The sequence below is a fragment of the Bos javanicus genome, chromosome 13 (assembly GCF_032452875.1).
Source record: "Bos javanicus breed banteng chromosome 13, ARS-OSU_banteng_1.0, whole genome shotgun sequence".
Taxonomy (NCBI): domain Eukaryota; kingdom Metazoa; phylum Chordata; class Mammalia; order Artiodactyla; family Bovidae; genus Bos; species Bos javanicus.
The window spans coordinates 18,534,915-18,559,542 of record NC_083880.1 but is presented as its reverse complement, the minus strand read 5'-3'; the positions used below and the strand labels follow the sequence as shown (position 1 = coordinate 18,559,542).

At 45.5% G+C, this 24,628-nt stretch overlaps 1 protein-coding gene across 19 annotated transcripts in view; it reads right to left on the bottom strand.

Moving 5' to 3' along the window:
• The window catches only part of PARD3 (par-3 family cell polarity regulator), a 601,769-nt gene extending 581,389 nt beyond the window's left edge, over positions 1–20,380 (bottom strand). For 9 of the 19 annotated variants that reach the window (XM_061435906.1, XM_061435890.1, XM_061435900.1 and 6 more), the window contains exon 1: positions 20,294–20,380. In XM_061435906.1, coding sequence (XP_061291890.1) covers positions 20,294–20,365 — 72 coding nt within the window. In that variant the 5' untranslated portion in view covers positions 20,366–20,380. Of the gene's footprint in view, positions 1–432; positions 1,450–19,440; positions 19,614–20,293 lie in introns of those variants that run through there. The other 10 variants (XM_061435894.1, XM_061435909.1, XM_061435895.1 and 7 more) reach the window with 3 other exon arrangements.
• Between the last annotated feature and the right edge of the window lie 4,248 nt (positions 20,381–24,628).

Genomic DNA, 24,628 nt, shown 5'->3' with positions numbered 1-24,628 from the left:
CAGGTCACACAAAGTAAGGGAACGATGCTCCTCTAAACCTCCACCAACTGAATGTTATTCTCTGTTCTAACAAGAAAGGACACGGTCCCTAGGCACAACCATCACCTCCGAGGTCCAGTCCTGGCTGAGATGAGCAGATCTCAGCTGGCGGCTCCCTCAGGGCCAGGTCCCCAGACCCTCTCCAGCCATCATCACTGAGAGAGCAAGGGCACAGGATCCAACCAGTCCTCGGGCTCTTCAGGCCACTCACACAACGGTGGGAGGAAGAGCAGGTCCCACAGATGGTGACCCATACCATGAGGTTGCAGAGGTGGGGATGGGGGAGAGGGTCATCACCACCTCAAGGCCTAGGCACAGCTAGTGGGTGGCCTTAGTGAGGGCTCTGGAGCCTGCAGGACATGGCCCCAGCCTGTTCCCTGGGCCCCAGCTCACCTGTTGGTTTGAGGCCTGGTAAGCTGGAGAGCCCGGGGGAGAAGGCCAGGATCTGCCTCTTACTTCTCTCTCTGCTTGATGACCACCACTCTACAGGAAGTTGACTGAACGCCTCACTAATGGGCCCTCACTGACCGTTGGTTGCTTGTGGGTGGGGCCTAACACCAACCAATGGCTGAGCAAGACTACTAACGGTCCCTCACTGACAACTGGTTGCTTGTGGGTGGGGTCTAGCACCAACCAATGGCTGAGCGGGACCTCTACCAGTCACTCATTGACAGTTGGTTGCTTGGGGGAGGGACCCACAGCTGTGCCAATCAATGGCTGAGCCGGACCACTAACAGTCATGCAGTAATGGGGTACAGGTTAATGGCAGCACAGCAATGGCCAGTGCTAAGGTCTGTGCCCAGCCATGCTCTATTACACCATCATCTAACGGCCCCTGATCCATCATCTAACTGCCCTACTGTCTAACTGCTCCGATCCATCGGGATGCAGCCACAGCATTCTGGAAGGTGCGTTTGCACCACTCACTCTGCATGGACTTCCTGCTCTGCCCAACCCTGGGGCTAAGGAGATGGGTGATAATAGAACAGAGTCCAAAGGGTCTTGCCAATCCTCTGAGGTAAGAAGAGATGAACATTTCAAATACCCGGCTAAGGCTACCAGTTCACTTTCCTCCCTCGATTCAAAAATGGTCATTAATCAAGCAGCACCTGTTCCCTGTCTCTTGACGCTTCACAGACTCCACTCCTCAGCACAGCAAATGTAAAAAAAACCCTTAATGTTCATTCAGGTTTAAAGCTGTGCTGTGCTTAGTCGCTCAGTCAAGTCCCACTCTTTGCGATCCCATGGACTGTAGCCCGCCAAGCTCCTCTGTCCATGAGGTTCTCCAGGCAAGAATACTGGAGTAGGTAACCTATCCCTTCTCCAGGGGAATCTTTCCTGGAATCAAACCGGGGTCTCCTGCATTGCAGGCAGATTCTTTACCAGCTGAGCTACCAGGGAAGCCCCGATAAAAGACACAGACACGTAAAAAAGTGGCTCCTCACTGCCAGAGGAGTATTTCTTAATCAATTCCAAGCATTAGTCATAGCCGCGGTGCAGTTTCCAAGGACACTGTTTTTCCACTAAGGACATACCTCCCCCTCTTTTAGCCACTTTATGGAAAAGTTATCCACCCCCTGGAACGTGCGTATCCACCCACAATCTTTACAGCGACATCTGAGTGCAGTAAACCCAACATGTCAAGCCACAGTTGTCAGCAGGGGAAGCTGGACAGTACCAAGGATTCCCAGTGGAGAACCAGCACCATGCTGCAGAAGGAACATTCAAAAGGTCCTTCTTGATGATATCAGCACACTGTCTCCTAAAAATTCCTTCATGCATGCTCAGTCACTTAGCCATGTCTCTTTGCAACTCATGGACTGTAGCCCACTAGGTTCCTCTGTTCCCAGGTAAGGATACTGGAGTGGGTTGCCATTTCCTTTTCCAGGGGATCATCCCAACCCAGAGATTGAACCCACGTCTCCTGTGTCTCCTGCATTGGCAGGCAGATTCTTATCACTGAGCCACCTGGGAAGCCCCTTAAAAGTTCATCCTCTTCTAATTATTTACAACTAATAAAACACGTGATAACACAGTCGAAATTATTGGGGTAACTTCCTTTCAAAAATAAAATGTTTGTGTTAGCGACGCTTTATATCCCTATAACCGGATGTGTCTATTTTTGGATCTCTCTAGTTTGTGTGTGGGGAGGAGCAGAGGGTACCTTTTGGGCCACACCTGGGTCTGTGGCATAGATGACCCTGAGTGGTTTAGGCAATGGCACATGGTGCCAGGCAAGGAGAAACAGAGACTGGGGCAGAGCCTTGAATCCTCCCTGGGAGGGTGGGAAGAAGACTGTCCTGGGGGCAACAGGAAAGCCCTGAATCTATCTGAACATAAAGGCACAGCTCTGTCAACAACACAGAGGAAAGAATGGGAGAACCCAAGTGAGAAGAGAAATGAGGGCAATAGGATTCCAGGCTAGGGAACCAGGAAACAGCACAGCTTTGGGGAAATATAAGAGTCCATTCTATTAAGATGGGCAGGTGAAGAGAGGTGGTGGGAGTCAAGGGGAAAGGCTGATACAGGTTGTTTTTGCCTGGAAGCCCTGCCAAGCTTCATGGACTTTTCTGAGCTGGAGATTGTTGTGACGGAAGCTATCCTTGGGGACTTTCCCTGCTGGGAATATGCAGGGTGGGTTACTGCACACTTGGCGGGGGAGGGGTGGTGGTGGTGAGGGGATCATGAACCAGGAGATGCCCTTAACAAGTAGTGACTAGAGAATTTTATTCCCAAAGCCTGATACCTGTCAATTACATGTAAAGCGTTTCATTTTAAGTAAAACTGAATGAATGCAACCAGCACCACATTTAGAGCATTACAGTGGAGCAGGATATTACCCAAAAGTAAGGCACTAAATAGCATAGTGAACTTAACATATGGTTAAACTACTCCCAGAAAACTCCATTGAATTACCCATAAGCACCAGGGGATGCTCCCACAATGAGAGGACTTGGGAATGGACACTACACAGGGGACAAGGTTCTCCCACTTCCAAAGCCACCCTCCATCCACAGCACACACTCATGAGAGAGCAGCTGCCTTCACCAGGCCTTCTGCCTATCTCTGCTGAACCCACAGAATTTAACTCATTATAGTGAAACACCCCAGTGATGCAATATCCATAAGCTTCTACCGCCCCCCTCAAAAAAATCCACATTAGAAAAATAATTGACTCTTCTTTAAACTTGACACTGGTTTTGGCAGGAAACATATAATTCAAAATACTACCAGATGTTCAAAAGTCCATCTCCAGCATCTTCCAGAATCCCCTCTAAAAAAGGTAAACCCATACTCCAGTTCTAATTAGTACATGGAACATTGGAAGAGCTGCATTCTGAACACTGTTGCTTAGCAGACTGATGGAATTACTTCATTTCCTCATCGGTACATGAACTTGAAGATACATGACTAATTTACCTCAGGAGACATTCCAATAAAGGAATCCTGAGCGGCGCAGCCACTTTGAACCTCTCAGAGGAGATGCCATGTAAACCCAAGGTGTTATTATTTTTATCTCTTTCTGCTGTACAGCCTGGGAAAGCTGACAGATCTCTGGACTCATGAATTAGGAACTCCAATGACTTCTTAGATTTGTCAGTGTTGACAGTTCAGGATATACACTTTATTACTGTGCCCAGACCAAGAAAAGGAGAACTTTACAACATGACACAGAACAATTAAAAGACTGAATGTTTTATATTATCTGCAATACACACACACACACATATACACACACACACCCCTCTATAGTGACAGCAAAATAAAGATGCTCACAAGTTCCTGGATTCTCATGGCTTTGAGAAGTACAGCCAGCATCCCCTGCCTTGGAATCTCTGCTGTTTAGTGACTGGTTTGGCACAGAGAATATAAGGTTAGTGATTCTGTGCTGGCTTCCATATTAGGGTCTTTATAAAGTGACAGCTTCCTCTTCTGACTCATAGGACACCCTCTCCAGGAGCCCTGAGACCTCCATGCTGGAGATGCAAAAACTAGGTGCCCTGGTCAACCGTCCCAGTGAAGCCCAAGCTTCTACCAACCCCACCAGCACCAAACATGTGAATGAATGCAGCCATCTAGGACCTTCCAGACCAGGTCACCTGCCAGCTGAATATCCCCAAGTAACTCCAAATGAAGCAGAAGAATCACCCAGCTGAGCCCTGAACAAATTCTGACCCACTACATCATAAGATATAATTAGTTATTGATTTAAGCCATTAAGTTCTGAGTAGTTTGTTAAGCAGCAATACCTAAACATACATAAATTTTCAAACAACATTTTCACTAATCAACTCATGGTTAAGTGCTATTTGAAACTGCCAAATAAGAAAAAATTCTCACAAGGGCAGTGCTCCCAAACACGTTACACCTTTAACTAAAGTAATTTCTAACAGGTCTGTAAGTAAGTTCTTACAGCTACAGTACCTTTGAAGACACTGTTTTAAATATTGCACTTTGCATCTCTGAAATCTCCCTTGAGGAAAGCATGTCCTGTCTTTATCATCTCTGGCTGGTGAGCCCTGTACTGGGTCTTCCTGGCACTATGACTGGAGTTGGGGGGTGGGCAGGGAGTGGCAGGAAGCCCCATCCCATGTGCAAACTTTCCAAATGAAGGTCGGTTGGCAAATCCATGTGAATAAAGACAGCTGGTCATCTGTCCTTTTTCCTACTTCAAGTAACAAAGGAAATGTATAAAAATGTAGGGATAGTATAAGGAGCTACAATGCCAGGAAAAGCAAAGACTACAATGCCATTTGTTGTTGTCTTTGTTGTGTGCACCACTAAGTCGTGTCCGACTCTTTGCGACCCCATGGACTGTAGCATGTCATGTTCCTCTGCCCTTTACTATCTCCTGGAGTTTGCTAAGATTCATGTCCACTGAGTCGGTGATGAATATCTAACTATCTCATTCTCTGTCACTCTCTTCTCCTTTTGCCTTCAATCTTTCCCAACATCGGGGTCTTTTCTAATGAGTTGGGTCTTCGCGTCGGGTGGCCAAAGTGTTGGAGTTTCAGCTTCAGCATCCGTCCTTCCAATGAATATTCAGGGTTGATTTTCTATGGGATCAACTGGTTTGATCTCCCTGCAGTCCAAGGGACTCTCAAGAGTCTACTCCAACACCACAATTTGAAGGCATCAATTCTTCACTGCTCAGCCTTCTTAATGGTCCAACTCTCACATTCATACATGACTACTGGAAAAACCATAGCTTTGACTATATGCACCTTTGTTGGCAAAGTGATGTCTTTGCTTTTTAAATACACTGTCTAGATTTGTCATAGCTTTCCTTCCAAGGAGCAAACGTCTTTTCATTTCATGCCCAAGTTAATAAAATGGACCCAGGTGGCAGGCTTCAGGTCCCCGAGGCCTCAGGCCAGAGGCACCTGTTGCCCTTGCTCCCTGGTGTGGGGGTGGGGACTGTCTGACTGGAACATTCCAACAAGCTGAGAGTGGATGTGTGTGATAGGAATGCCCTTTGGCCTGGTGAGGGTGTGCCTTCTCCTACATAGGCAGGCACAGCCACAAACAAGCCTGAAGAGAAGCTCTAGCAAAAGGAGTGCTCAGTCCACTGCTCACAAGCCTGCTTTACCCAGAACCAAAAGTCTTAGCTGTCCTGTCACTACACATCACAAACACCAAGAGGACAGCACATGACTTACACCAAATCTCATGTGTTTGACTCAGTATGACCTTTCCTTTCCCCCCTTATTTCTATCTCTTGGGCTGTCAGTTTTACTGCTCCTCTGAACCTTTTAAGCCATTTCTGTCATTAAACTCAGACTAGATGTCCTTAAGAGTTAACAGCTGAAACCTCAGGAATACCTAGTACCGATGCTGTCAACTGCATCCACAAATACAACTCAAAATTAATTAACAGGCAGGAGAAGAGAGTGATTTCATTTTGAAAAAGAATAGATTCTTGTATATTTATACCTTGAATCACTTTTGCTGTACACTAGAAACTAACACAAAACTGTCAGTCAACTGTGAGTTCAGTCGCTCAGCCTTGTCCGACTCTTTGCAACCCCATGGACTGCAGCACATCAGGCTTCCCTGTCCATCACCAACTCCTGGAGCTTGCGCAAACTCATGCCCATCGAGCCGGTGATGCCATCCAACCATCTCATCCTCTGTCAACCCCTTCTCCTCCTGCCTTCAATCCTTTCCCAGCATCAGGGTCTTTTCAAATGAGTCAGTTCTTCACATCAGGTCAATCAACTATACTCCAATATAAAATAGAAAAATTTTAAGGGGGGGAGTGACCGACCTCAAAAGTCAGAAATGAAAATGTACAGATGGAGCCATTGTCACTTAAGTGACCAGCCTGTGAGCACCCTGGCTCATCCTCTCAACTTATGTTCTGGAAATTTCCATGTATAGCTACAAGGCGGCAGGTCCCAGGTCACATAACACAACAACCCCTAAGGGCCTGGAAGCTGCTCTAAACCAGTGGTTCTTCACCCTGGAAGCACAGAGAAATCCTGGAGGAGCAATACCAGTATCCACTCCCACCCGGAGACCTGATTCCCTTGGTTCGTGGGGAGCCTGAGCATCCAGTTCTTAAAACCCTTTCAGATGTTCCTACCTGCAGCCAGAGTTGAGAGCAACTGCTCTGAATCATCTGTTGTTGTTTTAGTCAATAAGTTGTGGCCAACTCTTTGCAATCCCATGGATTATAGACAGCCAGGCTCCTCTTTCCATGGGATTCTCTAGGCAAGAACAGCAGAGTGGGTTGCCATTTCCTCCTCCAGGGGATCTACCTGACCCAGGGATCAAACTCGAGTCTCCTTCATTGGTAGACAGGTTCTTTATCACTGAACCACCAGGGAAGCCCCTGGAATCACCTGAGTGAGTGAAAGTCTCTCAGTCGTGTCCGACTCTGTGACCCCATGGACTGTAGCCTGCCAGGCTCCCTGTCCATGGAATTTTCCAGGTCACAATACTGGAGAGGGTACCCATTTGGATTCTTTACCAGCTGAGCTATCAGGGAAGCTTAGAATCATCTGAGGATCTGACTAAAACGCAGATTTTGAGGGCATCTCTCAGGGATGGGGTCCATGATTCTCCATTCCTAACAATCTTCCAAGCAAAGCCAGCACTGCTGACCCATAGACCACACCTGAGCAGCAAGGGGCTTCAACGTCTAGCCTCCTTGAACCAGCCAGCTCCATCATCCCAAATGTGCACTTCTTCCCTTCACTCATGAGCCACTAGATGAAACCTAGATCAGAAAAGAACTTGTCTTCTCCAATGGGTGCTGTTCATTCTTTCCTGTAGAACAGTACAGGCTCTCCAGCCAGAGGGGTCACATCAGATGTACAACTGTTTGCCACCTTCTTAATCTTCTTTAGCCCAAGCGTCCTCACCCATAAACTCAGAGTTGCCTCACTACCACTCCATGGGTTTACTGAGCATGAGCCCAGACTTAGGGCCTGATGTTACAAAATGCCCCCAGAGTGCTAACCATGCCTGTTGATAATAGGCGTTATCACTGCTACTCTTTACCTGATACCACTGTGTCCTGCTTACCCTCCTACCTGTCGGAAACTCCTCAACAAATTGGGACTGAGATGTGATGGGTATCACTGTTAAAAGTACTTTCTCAACAGCTCCCCAATGTGACAGGCAGATACATAATGCCCTTGATACAGCACCTCTTGTGCAAGAGCTTTCTATCATCCATTCTGACCTAAAAAGGTTACTGACACCAAAAGACTGACCTGAAAATACCACTCCCCTGAATCTATAAAGGAGGCGGCTTCCCTCCTCATAGGTGGAAAAACAGCCCAGGACCAAAAACTCTTCTGCTTTAGACTAAAACTCCACTCCAATCACCCATCAGAACAGATCTGTCTAAAATGCTCCCAAGTCAAAGAGTACAATTTAAATGTTCCCAGAGAACATAAATACTCAAGATGAGATGAATGCGTTAATTAACTCAATGGGAGGAAGTCTGCACAATGTACAGGTGTATCAAATAACGGTGCACACTTTTAAATATCTTACAATTTTATTTGTCAATTACACCTCAATAAAGCTGGGGAGAAAAAAACTCCCCCAGAGCTATTTCTCTACAGTTTTGTTATAAAATGCTGGGGTATTCTGGAAAGGTTCTGAAAGCACTATTTATCACTTTCATTACAAAGCACAAAAACACAGGAAATTGTGAATGGAAATGATATATATAAATTCCAATCAACAGTGTTGCTGTATCTCTTTTTAGGCCTTGTGTGAATCAAAAGCTTTGGATTTCAAATGCACTCACCTGACACAATGTGTATAAACAAATATGGAAGCAATCAAAGTCAAAATATGAATGCTGCACAACTAGATAAGCTTTATTATTTTAATCACTACCTAGCAACTTCCCTAAAGACATATGCAGAGAGGGAGGAAGCTTGAATTAATAAGGTGTTTAAAGTCCTCAAAGAGAGGAAGACAACTCTCAATACTGTGAAAGGGAAAAGGTAAGTAAGAAGTGGTCCTCTTGGGCATGAACTCAGTTGAGTTTTGATGAGTTGGCAAGTCTGGCATTTTAGCACAGCCCCACCCAGAACCCTGAGGAAGCCTCTCAGGCACCACTCCTGGTTCAGAATGATAAATAGGTCAACTCTTGGGCGAAGTCTTCAGGTGATTGGCATTGGGTGCCTTTAGCTGAACTAAAGTATTAAAAGTTGTATCAATCTGTCAACCCTTACAACTATCTACCCAAGCAAAAGATGTTCGGTGTGCATTTACTGCTGATTTAGCTGCCCCAAATCACCATCTTAAAGATACAGAAAAGAGTGAAGAAGTGTTACGGGCATGTGAATTATAGAGGCCTATTGAATAAAGGATTAGAGGGGTCACAAAACTGTCAACCTTCCCATTTTTTTATAACTCAGATTATCTCTTTGTGCGCCAGTGTACTCTCAGAACTACTAGTTAATAAATGCTAAAGGTCTTTAAAACAGCTGTCTTAAAGATCTTTAGGATTTTTTAAATATCAATAGTATTTACAATTCTAGTTTTACTGTTTCCAACTTTCAAAAGATTTCTTTAATGGAATAATGTGTAACCAGTGCCTTTTAAAATATTGTAAATATAGCAAAGTAAAGTCCCATAATCTCCATTCATCTAGCAGTATGGCAGCTGCAATTATTTTAGAAAATAAGAAGGGCTAATAGGACTTCCCTGGTGGTCCAGTGGTTAAGAATCTGCATGCCACTTCAGGGGACAGGAGTTCAATCCTGGTCCAGGTGGATCCCATATGCCACAGAGCAACTAAGCTCGAGTGCAGCTGCCGAAACCCACTCACCGTAGAGCCTGAGCTCTGCAACAAGTCACCGAAATGAGAAGCCCGAGCACCACAACAAGTAGCCCCAGCTTGCCACAACTTGAGCAAGTCCATGGGGAGCAATGAAGACCCAGCACAGCCAAAAATAGATAAAGTTTAAAAAAAAAAAAAAAAGAAAAGGCTAATAACAGAAAAAGCTACAGTTAGGATAAACACACTTCTTGATCTGTAAAAGAATCAGCTACTGGATTATTAGAACATTTTTTTTCCCCTATTTCCAACTGATTTAGTAAAAGTACCTAAACTGGAATACTAAATACTGGAATTTCTATAGTACTTTTAAGAAGAAAGTGCTAACTCTTTGACAAACCATCTTGAAAAATGACAACTAGAATTATAAATCAAATAAAAATCAAGTTGATTTTATGAATTAGCCATTAAAAGTGTGTCTAATTTCTGTGTGAAACTTGAAGGAAAGGAAAAGATATAAAATTGACTAAGAGTCTATAACATGGCAGGGGAATTATCTATAATAAATCCCTTGATCTCTATGACTGCTAACTAAAGAAAATACTCCCAAATTGCAGATGAGAAAACTGCGGCTCAGACAGCTGGTGAGACTTATCGAAGTTCAAAACTACCATGGCCAAAACCAAAAACGATGAAAGATATTCCTCTATGGACATCTTTGGAGCATCTATAACAATGTCACTGGGATTTTATTTCTCAAACAACAAAATACTTTCAAGACTTTTAAAGGGAGAACTCTTTTTCCCCCCGAAATATTCAATATTCCACATCTAGAGCAGTTCTAAGGAAGATGAGAAGAAACAATTTAGAAGCATTTATTCAAGTGAGCCTTAATCACTTGTGACCATTCTTAGCAAGAGCGAAAGAACAGTATAGCTCTCAAAATCTCTGTTTTCCTTCCTGCAAGGCCTTTCTATAACATTCTCTCTTTAAACGTTCACAACAATCCCATGAAGGACATGGATCCTAGGCTGACAGAGGTTACCGTTCTTGCTTTCTGATACACAAATGACGTAATCTGTTCTTCTGAATCCTGGCCCAGACTGTGTCATACTGATGTGCTTGCCTCCTAGAAGGAGAAAAAAAAACAAAAAAACATCCACCACCAAACTTTCCACCTCCAGCTAATTGTGTTTTACCAAACATCTGTGTTTTTAAAAAGTGGGTCATGAAATACAAAAGATAAAACTGACTCCACTATAAAAAATTCAGGGTTTTATTAGCTTTCCAGGTTTCCTTGAAAAAAAAATTCCCAATAGTATATGCCTTCATAATTTAAAATATGACTCATTTCATATTCCTCAGGCAGTACCAATGCAGAAATGCCACCACCTTCCAGATGCAGTTGTTTAAGTAGTTATCAATCCAAATGAGGCACTTTCATGTAGCAATCCCCTTGATTTATCTGAAAGGTTTTTTCCCAGATCTCTAACAAAACAATAAAAATACCAAATCCTACATTCAGCTTTCATGGATTTAGAGATTAGTCATATCCTGTATGGTGGCTCACCAGGAACCAATAACATGCACATCTCCCCTCCTTCTTCTGCAGGTGCTGCTGGCTGGAATGAGAGAATCTCAGGTTAGACTATACCCCTGTTGGGCAGGAATCTGGCTAAGTAGTATTCACATATGACTTTGCACAACAGGTTTCAGAATTACAAATGGTGTATCTTAAAAGCCTTCCTGTGTTCCCTGGGAAATGGATTATTTTTTAATTCTGGATTCAATATTAGATTTGGAAAAAATTAAATCACGAACATGAAAAAATATTTCCCAGTTTTTATTGTATACTGCAAAGAACTAGAACAAAATAGCCCATTCTCATCTCAACCACTTACACAGAAACAGCCTTTCTGTGTTTTTCATCTGTTAATACCACATTGTTTTAGTATTTAGGAACCCTAGGTTTTTTTTATATATAGTGAGTTGTTTTCTAAAATAAACAGAGAAGGAAAGATTGCTTTGTATAATAGAATATCTCAAAGAGGTCTTTTCAGATACATAAATCCTATCATACAGGGATGCAGTACAAAAACAAGAAAAACTACACACCAGGAAAAAATAAACCTGAGTTCCAAAAACTTGCCTTATCATTTCTGAATATTAAAGAACATTAAAAGTAGGGACCAGTCATCTCTAAAACCCCTTAAATTGATATCACCATAAAAATACCAAATTCATGAATACATTTGTGCATGTATGTGTATACACATGCCATACATTTAGAACCATGCAGAATCATACCTTTAGTAACACTTCACAAAGGACACAGTCTTATTAAGTTACTTCTGAGCATGTAATTTATTTTAAGAGATATTTATCTTGGGACAGTAAGGAATTCTGAGGGACAGTCCAAGCAAAATACATCCTAACTTTCAAACAGCATATGTCTGACCTGCGGGTCAAGCCCATCATTTCAAAGTAAAGGAAGCAAAACATTCTCACAGGGAGGGTCGGAGGAGTTGAGATCTACTCTGTTCGCACCTCTGAAAAGCCTCTCATGCCTGATGGTCCCACAGGCACAACCACCAACCACGCAGACTCAGGGTGGCTATTGCCCAGGGGGCCAGAAAGCAGAAGCCAGCCCAGAACTTCTGAGTATAGGGAGATGAAGATGGGAAAACTGATGCGCACAGAGCTTGTGAGATCTGCCAAAGCTCAAACCCCAAAACTGGAAAAGTTCTTCCATGATGGACATCTTAGATCATCTGAATCAACCACCAGGGCAGCTGGTGGACTGGGCTGAGGGAGAAGAAGGCAGAACAGGTGAACGGTCAGTTGGTGAAGCCTTTCCAGGGGGTACTAGGGAACGCAGATTCTCACCAGTCAAGGGCTGAGCAGACAGCACCAGGAGAGAGCGGGCAACCTCGAGAAAGCAGGTTCACACATTGTATGGAAAACTCCTAAAAATAGCCAGTCTTCATTTGAACATCTCTAACACAGAAAAACATGTTTTATGGGACTCTCAGAACTATTAAATACCTAAAAAATGGAGCTCTGTCCATAGTGGCTTATGCAGTCTATTTTTTAAAGCATCTTTATTGAGACATAACAATATATTACACAATTCATCCATTTAAAGTGTACAATTCAGTGATGTTTATAGTATACTTACAGAGGCATACAACCATCATCACTATCTAAATTGAGAACACTTTCATCATCCCAAAGATCAACCCCATCCCCATAAACAGCCACCTACCATTCTTCAACCCCCCGGCCCCAGCAACTCTACTCTACTTTCTGCGTCTACAGATTTGCCTATTCTGGTCATTTTCTAAATTTGGACTCATAGTATGTGGGCCTTTATGACTGGCTTCCTTTATGTAGCACACGGTTTGCAAGGTGCATCTCTAGTGAGGCATGCATCACAGCTTCATTCATCTTTACAGCTTAATAATATTCTAATGTTATAGATATACCACATTTTCTTCAGTTGATGAACATTTGACTTGTTCTATTTTTTGGCTGTTACGAATCATGTCATAGACATTCATGTATATATTTTTTCTATAGATGTGTTTTCAATTTCTCATGTGTGTGCATAAGCTAGTATCAAGAGTGAAAAAACTAAATAATTCACATTTCAAGTCATTTGGAAAGAAGCTGGAAATTGTATTTCTAAGTTCCAATATTAGTTGAAGGAGGAGAAATGAATAAACAAAAGTAATATTTAATGGCAGGAACACCTAAAGATGGAAGGTCAGATGCAGGAAGACAGAGCCATGAAGGAAAAGCATTTTTACATAATCCTTCCAAATGGAAAAAAATTTTCAATTGGATAAAATAATGACTGTAAGACAAAAAACAATCACCTTCCTACTATGATGACAGAACTTTACATTTCTTTTTATTAAGATTTTTCTCTTTTCCATGTAAAAGATACCAAAGATACCACAGAAAAGATACCAAAAATTGGTAAAAAAAAAAAAAAAAAAAAAATTGGCATAAATTTTCTGAGCCCTGTTCCACTGCCATTGACCTTGGTGGCACCTTGGACTGCTACGTGAGTGGCCAAGTGGGAGAAAAGTCGCCTGTGTGGGCTGCCCACCTCTACACCATGGAAGAGCACCTCCACTTGGGGAAAGCACTTTCCTAGACCAATCGTATGTGTTTCTTTCCATCCTTGAAAAAGGGCAGAGGGCTCGGGTCATCTTTCAAGTGTTCACCACCACCCACCTGCATCCAACTCTAGGCCTGAACAAACCTTCCAGCACAGATGGAGATTCTGTGCACGTGGCCCTTTGACGTGCACAGGTTACCTCCCGTGCCCAATTCACAACATTTGTCACAAGCCAGGAAGCACCATGCATCGCCAGATTCTCCCTGTGAATCTCAGATCCTAAACATTTCTGTTTACTCCTGGCACTTACCCACGGATCCCAACTGACAGAATTAGAAGCGCCAGACCCAGCACAGGTGTGTCTTGGGGCCAGATTCCTGCATTGCCCTGGCCACCAGCCTTGAAACAGGCCCAAAGCAAACCCCAGGATGATTCCTCTGCTCTGGCTGAAAAACAGACCAAACTCCTTGAAAACAAATGACACCAGAGAATAACTTCCAGGTACCCTGAAACCACACTAAATCAATCTCTGTCCCAATACGCCAAACATACAAAACTTTAAAGTCTTCAAAATCATACAGTCTTCCAAGCAAAAGTGCATTTTTTGTCTGAGAATACGTGCCACGTATTTATCCTCAATTTTGCACCTACTCAGCTTGTAAGATGGACTACATGGCAGATACCGGTAAGACTGAGGCAGGACCATCACCTTCAAGCACCTCATCTGGAGGAGAAGGGGCATAGTTCTGTTCCAAAACAAATACCCCGAAGCACCCACAACAAGGCACATTCCTCCAGGTCAGTACGGGAGCTGTGGGAAGCGGGGAGAACCTCAAACAGCCTTGGGTGCGGGGCCAGCCGGAGCTGAGCTGAGGCTCAAGAGAGGAGCAGATGCGAAGCAAGCAAGTGATCTAGGTGAGGGAAACTGAAAATGCCAGAGCAAAGGCAGGAAAGTGCAAGCAAGGCCAAATGGGTAGGGATGAAGTGGGAGGGTTTGAGGTGGAAGAGGCAGGAGGGGTCCTACAAGGGACAGGCCCTGCTGAGGTGGTAGGACCTGGCCTCTGGGGAAAGCTGATATTGGGGTCCTTAAGCAGAAGAGTACATGGAAACGTGCATTTTAGAAAGATCAACCATTCAGACATGTTTCTTCTTTTTTTTCTTTTTGAAGAGGAAGATGAGAAAATGTTAACAAAATAATAAAATGTATTTCATTTCACTATTCAAAAATAAGGTCATTCAAACTCTGCAACAATTTCCTAAAAGTTTCCTATTTTCCTAAAAGTTGCAATAAACTTGCAAATGTGTAACAACATGCAGTCAGCCATCTGTCCACAAGAAACCACACACCAAACACAAGATTCTTCATACAAACCATGACTTACATGGTTTTGGTAATCAACAGTCCTCCCCACCCCCCAAAAAGGAAAGTGTATTTTCAAAAGTTACTGCCCATAAATTTATGTTTGTGTTTTTTTTTTTATATATACCAACAAACTGAAAGTGAAAGTTGCTCAGTCGTGTCCGACTCTTTTCTCCAGGCCAGAATACTGGAGTGGGTAGCCTTTCCCTTCTCCAGTGGATCTTTCCAACCCAGGGATGGAACCCAGGTCTCCCACATTGCAGGTGGATTCTTTACCAGCTGAGCCACAAATAAATTGCTATTAAATAACTCAAGGTTTCCATGCTCAAAGAACAGAAGCAGTGCCCCTCCCCCCAAATAAAAATGGAGGCCCAAAAGTCAACCCAGAGTAAAGCTGTAACATCCACGATTTTTACATTCTCTACACACACACACACACACAATGTGCTCTTCATTGCGGTGTTGCTTAGGCAAATATTAACATTCCTACCTATTCTTTAATTAAATTACACACTGTCTTCCCGAGCAAAGAGGAAAAACCCAAACAGAACTAGCAGACTACTCAGGAAAGTCTCACAGGCAGTAAAACCATTTGGTGAGTAAAACCAATTAGGGATCCAGATGCAGAGCTGAGGAGCTGCCCATTCATCACCCCTCAGTACTCACAGGAACCCTGCAGGGGAGGAACCTATTCAAGAGATGAGGAAATGAGGCTCCGTAGGGCTGGTCTGCCCAAGGTTAAACGGTGAGAAAACCCAGGTCTCCAAATTCAATCCAAAGCTCCCCCTCAACCCCTAAAAGAGGGGTTGAGACCTAAAAGAGGTCTGGGGGTGAGATGGAAGGGAGCTAAGAGGTTCCAGTCACAGCCCTCCCTCACTTTTTTCTTCCCTTCATTACTCCTCAGGGACCAGCAGTGTTTCTGTGGACTGAAGGTGATCCTGGTCCTCTGCCCGGAAGAGAACTAGTCCTGCCCAAACACCTCAGTCCCCCCGGACCATCAGACTGTACGAAGCCTCAGGGTCTCATCCTGGCATTCCCGGCCCTCCTCAGCTTGGTCCTGCCCCACCATCTGACAGGACAGCAGCACAGGAGCCAAACCAGCCCTGATGCTCACCGACAATGCCCTCCCTTTCACCCCTCAGCATGGCAGCCAACACATTCCAGATTCACCTGTCAAACCAGGACACCTAAGCCAGGCAAATGGATTTGGGGGTTACTCCACTACCCAGTTAGGAAGTGCCATCCTAAATCCAGGCCAGCCTTCCCACTGACTAAGCCTAGTATACGCAAACCCCAGTGATTCCAGGAGATTGCCACCCCCAGGCTATAACGACCACTTCCATCTCTGAAATCCAGAAGCAGCTACTCTCTGTATGTACCACTCTATTGCTAATTAATGTTATTGCCTACTGTTATTTCTAGTTTAATATATTCACCCTGTTTCCCAGATTACATTCTTCTTGAAAGCAAGAATTCAGCCTTACATTTCTTCATAGAGCATGACATTTTGCATACAGTAGCCCTTCAACAAATAAACAATTTTTTTTTTTTAAAAGAATGGAGATTTTTTTTTCCTGCTAACCAGAGTTAAGGTGCACAGCAGGAAAAAATGGGAAGTCAGGCCAGCCCTGATCCACTGAGAATAAAGAAAGAGCAGGCAAAGCCCTGAGAAGCCAAGTCACCACATTATAGAGTCCGGGCAGTTGGTGCTCTGCACCGTGTGTCCATCGGGGGCCATGGATGAGTCAGGCCACAGGTAGGAGCAGAACAGTCCACATGACACGGTCCTCCACGTCTAGCAGGGCACCCTCCTCAGAGATGGTCTGGATGAGGATGGGTGGATGGGGAAGAACAGCCAACCCATTTTCACCCATCAGGGATCATAAACAGAAAAAGTTTTTAACTGGAGGGGAAAAAAAGTGCTATGAATAACTGTAAGCCTTCAAATATCTGCTTATTGAGGACATTTCTGGTATTCAGTCACACCACTCCACTGCCCAGAAAAACGTATTTGTTTAACCTGAAAACAGCTTAAATATAATGCCAAAAATTAGCCCCACCACACCACAAAATGCTCACTGCAGAGAAAGTCTTAGTGGCTTGGGATCATTCTTTCTCTTTCCTTTTTCCTTTAATTTCTTTCTTTCTTTTTCCAGCTTAGCTGGTTTTTATACAAAGCCATAAACATGATCTTCCCCCATTTTTCCCCACCAGATGGGAGTTCGGCATGGCACATGTCACCTAGCAACCAAACACCACTCTACAGCTACCCAGTTACCCAGTTCTTCATACAAAATTTATCTTGTTCTATTCAACAGTAAGGGGTAAGGAAGAGATAAGAGGATAAAAGTTAAAACAAGTGTTAATAAGTGTTTGCTGCATAACCATTTTAAAGGAGGTGGACAAAATGGAAAGAACCACTAAAGTTTCATCTTAGCCATTACCTAATCATTTAAGAGGAAAAAAATACAAATGGACCTGGAAGAAACTCCAGCTCATGCAACACTGGAGAGTCAACAGTCTTGTGATCTGATGACTGAACTTTGTAGACCACAAAGCCCATTTTAAAATTTACCTGCTGAACTGTGAATTGTACTTAAAGAGAATTTAAACAATTTTGGAAGCCTCTGAGTCATTTATTTCCAACTCCAACAACACCGTCACTTTCTGAGCATGACCCTTCCTTCCTTCCATCTCCACCAGGAACAGTAATCAGTCTCACACCTACCCTTCAAAACTCAGCTCTGATGCTGCTTCTCTTGGGCGCTTTCCCAGGTGCCCTGCAGAAACCTATGTTTCCTTCTTCATGCTCCCCAGTCATTGCAAAACCACCACCGATACCTAAAGACAAAGTCCAGCTCTCTCACCAAGGCTTCTCAACTCCATCTACTCAAAACCCCAGAGGCCTGTCTTCTCCCCACTGCACTGTAACTCGCCAGTCCAAAGGCTGGCTACCCTCACTTGCAGGACCGTGTGGCCTATATCTCCTTGAGTCTCACAGTCCAATTTCCACAAGCAGCCAGTGGATCTCACAGATGTCCAGCACCCAGAACAATGCCTCAGTCACAGTAAATGCTTAAGAATTTCTGTGGAGCATACAAATGACCCAAACAACTACATTTGTATCTCCCAAACAAGCTGTTCCACCCACATGCATCATGTGCATAATGAAATATGACTAATGTTAAGCATGTTAATGTTTAAGCATGTAAATGACTAATGTTAAGCAGGTCCATTTTAAGCATGTAAGCCAAGAAACGTCCATCAATCCTCTGTACTCGGAACCTGGGCACACTGCAAAGTATATATTATTTTCTTTCCTCTCACAGTTTATTCTGTTGGTTTCCTGAGTACATGTGCAATCTGATTATTGGTACCGAACATTTAGATCACAAACTGTCATCCATAAACAACCCTTTAAAATATTTAAGGTAGGTTCAGAGGTTGACAGTGGTTCAAGATAAGCAGGTGCCCAATTTCCACTAATTTTATTTGATTTTCAATAAAAGTTCAACCAACTGTAAGGAACATTTTAGAGCCCTGAAATAAAGTCAACATATTCCATCACTGTGTCAGGTTCTTAACCGTCCCCAAGGTTATCTTTAAAAGGCCAAACGCGGGCTAATTTTCCTCTCTCCTCAAAACAGGAGTGTAAAAAATTTTTTTCCTCTGTGGCCCCCAGACCCACAGGGCTCAAACCACTCCAAGATCGGAGACAAAACGGGAATTCTGAAAGTGACTGTGCTTTCCAACCAACGTTCCTCTGGCGCAAAGGAAATATCCTCAGGTGCTTGAGAGAAACTTGGGAAGCGTGGGCTGTTGTCAAACAGACACAGACGATAAAACAATTTAACAAAAAGCCTTTTCACTTCTGACACATTGTAGAGGAATGTAGGGAAGTGGAGACAATGTTATCACTCCACGGGGAAAAGGGAAATCCACTCCACTCCAGGCCGGGGCGCGGCCCGGGCTCCGCAAGGAGCTCGGTGCAGACGGGTCCACGGCGAGGTGCCGGCAGGAACACTCGGAATTCGGTGACCCATCTCCAGGCTGTGCTCCTTCCAGGAGCCAGCTGTGCTCCCGGGCCTCTCGGTCTCCGAAGTGCAGGGTTCCAGCAACGATCGCGAGCCAGCTGGAGCTGGTCGCTCCCGGCGCCGCGCCCCCACCCGCCCCGGGACCCCCGCCCGGCAGGGCACGCAGGAGGGGCTCCCCCCACCGCCCGGCGGGGGGCGCAGAGGCACCAGCCAGCCACTCTCCCCGCGCGCGGGGCGAACTCCGCTCCAGCAGGAAAAGTTCCCTCGCCCGGCCTCCGCCCGCGGCCCAGGGCGGGGAGCCGGGGCCGCAGCCCGCGGCCGGGAGCGGCTCCGCACGCCCTGCCGCGGCTCCGGCTCGGCTCCCCGGAGGCTCGGGGCGCCGGCGGCCGGACCTCGAAGGAACAGCGGGGGCTGGGGCGTGGGGGCCGGGCGCGGGGAAGTTTGCGGCCCGCAGCCCGGCCGGGGGGCGCAGGCCGGGCCGGCCGCCGCGCGCTCCCTCTCCCCGCCTCCGCCGCCGCCTCCCCTTCCAGGAAGCGCCATATTGATCCCGGCGCCTTCCCTCCTCCCGCTCCTCCGCCCCTCCTCCTCCCCCTCGGCCGCCCGCCCGCCCCCGCCCGCGCCCCCGGCCCCTCACCTTGGCGATGGCCTTCCGGTAGCGGGTCACCGCTTGCTGGATGAGGCTGAAAACTTTCATGTGGCCGTCCCCGCACGGCACGACCACCCGGGTCCTCCCGAAGCACACGGTCACTTTCATGCCGCCGCCGCCGCCGCCGCCGCGGGCCGGCCCGCGCCCCTCGGTGACCGCGGCCGGAGGGGCCGGAGCGCCCTGGGCCGAGGCGACTGCACGCGGGGCGCGCGGCGCGGGGCGCGCGGCGCGAGGCTAGGGGCCGCGGCCGGGAGCCCGATCGGCTCGCATGCCCGGCCTGCAGCCCTCGCCGCGCCTAGCCCGGCCTGGCCCCGGGCTCGCCCGCCTGTGCCCGCGCGGCGCCGCAGCCTCCGGCCACCTGTTCGGTGTGTGTCGTCGCGCTCGGCGGCCGGGCAGTGTGGCGCTGGCGCGGCGCTCGCTCCGGGCCGCGGGGGAGGGGACGCGGCGAGGGGAGGGACGGGGAGGAGGCGAGGGGAGGGGAGAGGAGGGGAGGGACGGGGAGGGAGGGGAGGGGAGGGGCGCGGCCGGCCCACAACACACTGCACACGCGGAGACCTGGCGCGGGGCGCTGGGCGGCCTCCCTCCTCCGCCGCCCAGCAAGCCTGGGCGCCGCAACCCCCGGCCCCCGCCTCCCGCACCCCCCTTCCTTTGTCGCTGTGAATCCCCCTCCTGGCGCTGGAGGGGCCCAAGAGGAATCGCTGCTGACTCCACACTGCCCCAAAGGTCCGGGGGAGGGGGCGGCTCCCGCCCGATCCCCCCAACTCCCAACACCCCCCCCACCTCGTCCCCAGAATGAGGGGCTGCTCTGAGGGGAGGCCTTTCTCCCCAGGCCACCACTTACCTTGAAGTTCCTGTGACCCCATGGCGACCCACCCGCTTTGTCGTATGCAACTCCGACATCAGCAATTGGCATCGTTTTATTTCTTAGAATTCTGCAACCCAAGCAATCTGAACGCAAAGTTAGGAACAATGCACTAGGAAGGCCACCGCAGCCCTGGGGAAGAAAGCAGCGCCGCATGGAGTCACCTGCGTGGGGACCCGCGACAGTTAATAGAGGAATCGACACCACGTCAAAAAAGTAACTGAGGCTCCTCTGTTATGGCAGGAATCTGAGTGTTCCTGGCAACTGTGTGTCTCTCTGTTCAAAGAATGCAAGTATCAACAAAGAGTCATCGCTGGCCCAGGTCTGTCCCAAACGATAGTGGATTCATTTTTGCCAGCGTCTCGAGGGCTTGTGAAAGTGATCAACAGCTCTATCGGCTCGAGGAGAACTTCAGCAGGTACAGTTGGTGACCGTCCACCTCCCTTTTTAAACTAAGGAAACAAGACAGGTTAATCTGCTTTTTGGATCCCTGCACTTTCCACTGCCCCAGGTATAGTATGGTTTGTCATACACAAGGTACTTCCATTCCTCTGCAGCCCTTGACCAGTACAATCAATTATCCTGGCAAAGCAGTGCAATAAATAGGCACCATGTGTCATCATCCCATCTTACCCCAGGATGCTAAGGAGTGTTGAAATCACTAGCCCAAGGCCACCCAGAGAAAGCTAGAGGATGACCCAGAAAGAGAGCCCAAGTTTCCTGCCATGGATTCATGGGAAAGACTCTCTTACTCCTCTTCTGTTTAGAGGCAACCTTCAACATTTCTACCCAATAATTAAGTTTGTAACAGCGACGACAACAAATCTTGCAGAGGTCTCCTTGCTTCTGTATTAATACTTGGATCCACAACAACAATTACTGATAATTATAGATGTTGTCTCTGTTTTAATGCTTTGGGAAGAGAGGAGTATACTAGTTCAGAGTGGGGCTTTCTCAAAATAGTTCTGGTTGAAAGGCAAGTTCAGGAATAGCCAGAGGACATCAGACAATGCTGGGATGTAGGTAGAAATAGTAATTGTACCATTTACTTGTGCTTTAGACATGCCACTCAGTCTCTCTCCAGCCTCAGTTTTATTCGCTGAAAAGTGGGGCTGATGATCTCCATAAATTATGAGATAAATTATTAAGATTAAAATAATGTGTTAAGATACTTAGTGCATGCTGCCACGTGGGAGTGTGTAGTTTAGTAGAGTCCAGTTACTCTAATGTAGGGCTTCCCAGGTGGCGCAGTGGTAAAGAATCCACCTGCCAGTGCTGGAGACAGGTTTGATCCCTGTGTCTGGAAGAGCCCCTGGCGAAGGGAATGGCAACTGGCTTCAGTATTCTTGCCTAGAAAATTCCATGAACAGAAGAGCCTGGCAGGCTACAGTTCATGGGGTCACAAAGAGTCAGACACGACTAAGGGACTGAGCACACACACACATATCATGATGTGGGTGAAGGGTAACAAAGTCAGGACCAGATAGCAAAGGAGGATGCTGAGGGGGAGGGATAGCCTGGGGGAGGAGTCCAAGGCTCAGAGAAATTGCTGAATTGGCCAGACAGCTGTTTAGTGTCTGGACCAGGACTCATGACCTTCAATCAAACCTGTACTCACTTCCCTTAATTTGATCCCACAAGCAGAATTTTTTTTTAAGTGAGTAAGAAAAATTTAGATTTTAAAATAAGATAGCTACTCCAATAACTGTAATTCAAGACATTACAGATTCAAGCCAGCAAAGTGTTTACAGCCGAACTTGGGAGGGAGGCCTGAATTCAGAAAAGAGACAGCATCCAAGTACTCCTGTACCATTTTGTGTACATCAATTCCTTCCACTATTAAATCATTAATAAGTTTAGACAGCTTTTCAAAAATATGATCATAAGATTAATAATTACAATGTGATTTAGCTAACCAGATAAAACCTGAAGTCTTTATTTAAATCTACCAAGTTTATCTAGATACAGTGATTCCCTCTATATTAATAACTGATGAAAAACTAATGCTGTGTTAATTTTAGATACCAGACACTTTGGTGTCTTGAGTCAAACTCATAAAATTTTCTTACAAATAATAAATCTGTTTTCACTAATATACTTATCTAATGTCTAACCATAAAGATACATTAGGGCCAGGCTGCGTTCACGTCTACAAAATGTTCAGTTTGACCATATTGATTCTGACCTGAGATGAGCATAAAAGCAAACCCAGACCCCTGAGAAGCAAACTCATCAAAGTTAAGGGTTAAACGTTAAGTAAATATTTTCTAGTATGTTTACTGTCTTAAATTCTGCTTATTTTGGTTAAAAAAAATTATGACTCTTACCTAACTTATACTTCTCTTTTATAATTGATTGATTTCAATTGGTTTTGAAAACATCAGAGAATTTTGAAAATTGATTAGAATCTAGCTGGGTTTTGTGTCTATTTTGTAAATGGGCAGGTGTGACCACATGGACCATAAATTCAACTCTATCCAGCAGCATTCATGTACACTGTGAAATAAATACACACCCCATGTGTATAGGAACAGTACTGAATTACCTAGCACCATACCCTTAAAAGTTTTAATAATTAGGAAAAAAATATTTCCAGGAATTTTTTAAATTCATATGTATTTTAGAAATTATCTCTGAAATGTTTCCCACACATACTGAATGCCTATGCAGTATTATACTTAAGACCACATTAACAATTGTAAATGCCTTGCCTCACACAAGTTTAGTCTAATAGGAGCAATTGATCAGTATTCACCAATTAATTATTGTCTATTTTATAACAAGCACAGCACTGTGGGCTGGGTATGAAAGTTCCTCCTTCAAGAGGTTCTGACGCTGGAAACGGTTTTCAGACGTGAATAGGCAGCCACTAGGGTATGAGAGGTGCTACATATGGAGATAATGCTGGTACCCAGAGGAAATGCTCCTTCCTGGGAGAGAGGAAAGTGAAGGGGGTGGAAGCAGGCCATCTAGAGTGAAACTGTCCAAGAGAAACACCAAGCGAACTATATTCCTAACTTAAAATCTTCTAGTAGCCACAGATGAAATTAATTTCAATGATATATTTTATTCAACCTAGTATATCCTATTATCATTTCAACATATAATCAACTTTTAAAAAATACTAATGAACATTTTCTTTGCAGGACACTTGGTCCTGTCCGAAACATCATGAGGGCTTCCCAGGTGGCACTAGTGGTAAAGAACCTGCCTGCCAATGCAGGAGACATAAGAGACTCAAGTTCAATCCCTGGGTCAAGAAGATCCCCTGGAGGAGGGCATGGCAACCCACTCCAGTATTCTTGCTTGGAGAATCCCATGGACACAGGAGCCTGGTGGGCTGCAGTCGATAGGGTTGCAAAGAGTCAGACAGGACTGAATCGACATAGCATGCACACACACAAAACATCATGGGCATATTTGTTCCATGTCAGATGGTTTGGGACAGGACCAAATATCAAGGACCTTTTGACATGGACCAAATGTCGCCATGGATGTTTTGGACAGGGCCAAAAGTGACCAAATATCGAGAACCTTTTGGTGTAGACCAAATGTCCTATGAAAGTTTTGGACAGAACCAAATGTCTACTAACCACTATTTTTCATACATTTTTTGGCCTACTAATTCTTCATGACCCTGTGCATAGTTTAAACATGCAGCACATCTTCCTTTGAACCAGTCCTCCATATTCATTCACTTATGCATTCACTCTTCCGTCAAAGACGGAGTAACCAGCACGTGTCTGACCTTGTGAGAGTTCAGTGGCTGCATGTGGCTGGTGGCCACCATATTGGACAGCAGAGCTCTACAGGATGGCACTGCTAATGGCTGGAAGCCACATGCACTGTTGAGGAATTTACAAGTGCCCTCTCTGACAGCACTTTCCCAGAATTGTTCTCCCAAGGCTATCTGCACACTAGCTTTTAAGTGTGATGAAAGAGTGAATGAATGCAGAGGGATGGGAGAAAGATGGCTTCTTAACATATGTACAAATATTGTAAAAGTAAGTAAAGCTGTTTAGGATAGAATGCAAAGATTGAGGAAAATTAGAATGGCATGTAAGGGACTTCCCTGGTGGTCCTTTGATTAAGACTCCACACTTCCACTGCAGGTAACCTGGGTTCAATTTCTGGTCGGCAAACTAAGATCCAAGGCTGAGTCGCAGCCGGAAAAAAAAAAAAAAAAGAATGGCATTTAGACTCCACAGATCTTCCTATTGTGCAACATTAAACAGAAGTCTAAAAACAGTGCTTTTTCTAATGAAGCTTGAGCTCATATGAATTGCTTGGGTGATAGTAATAAGTCAATGAAAG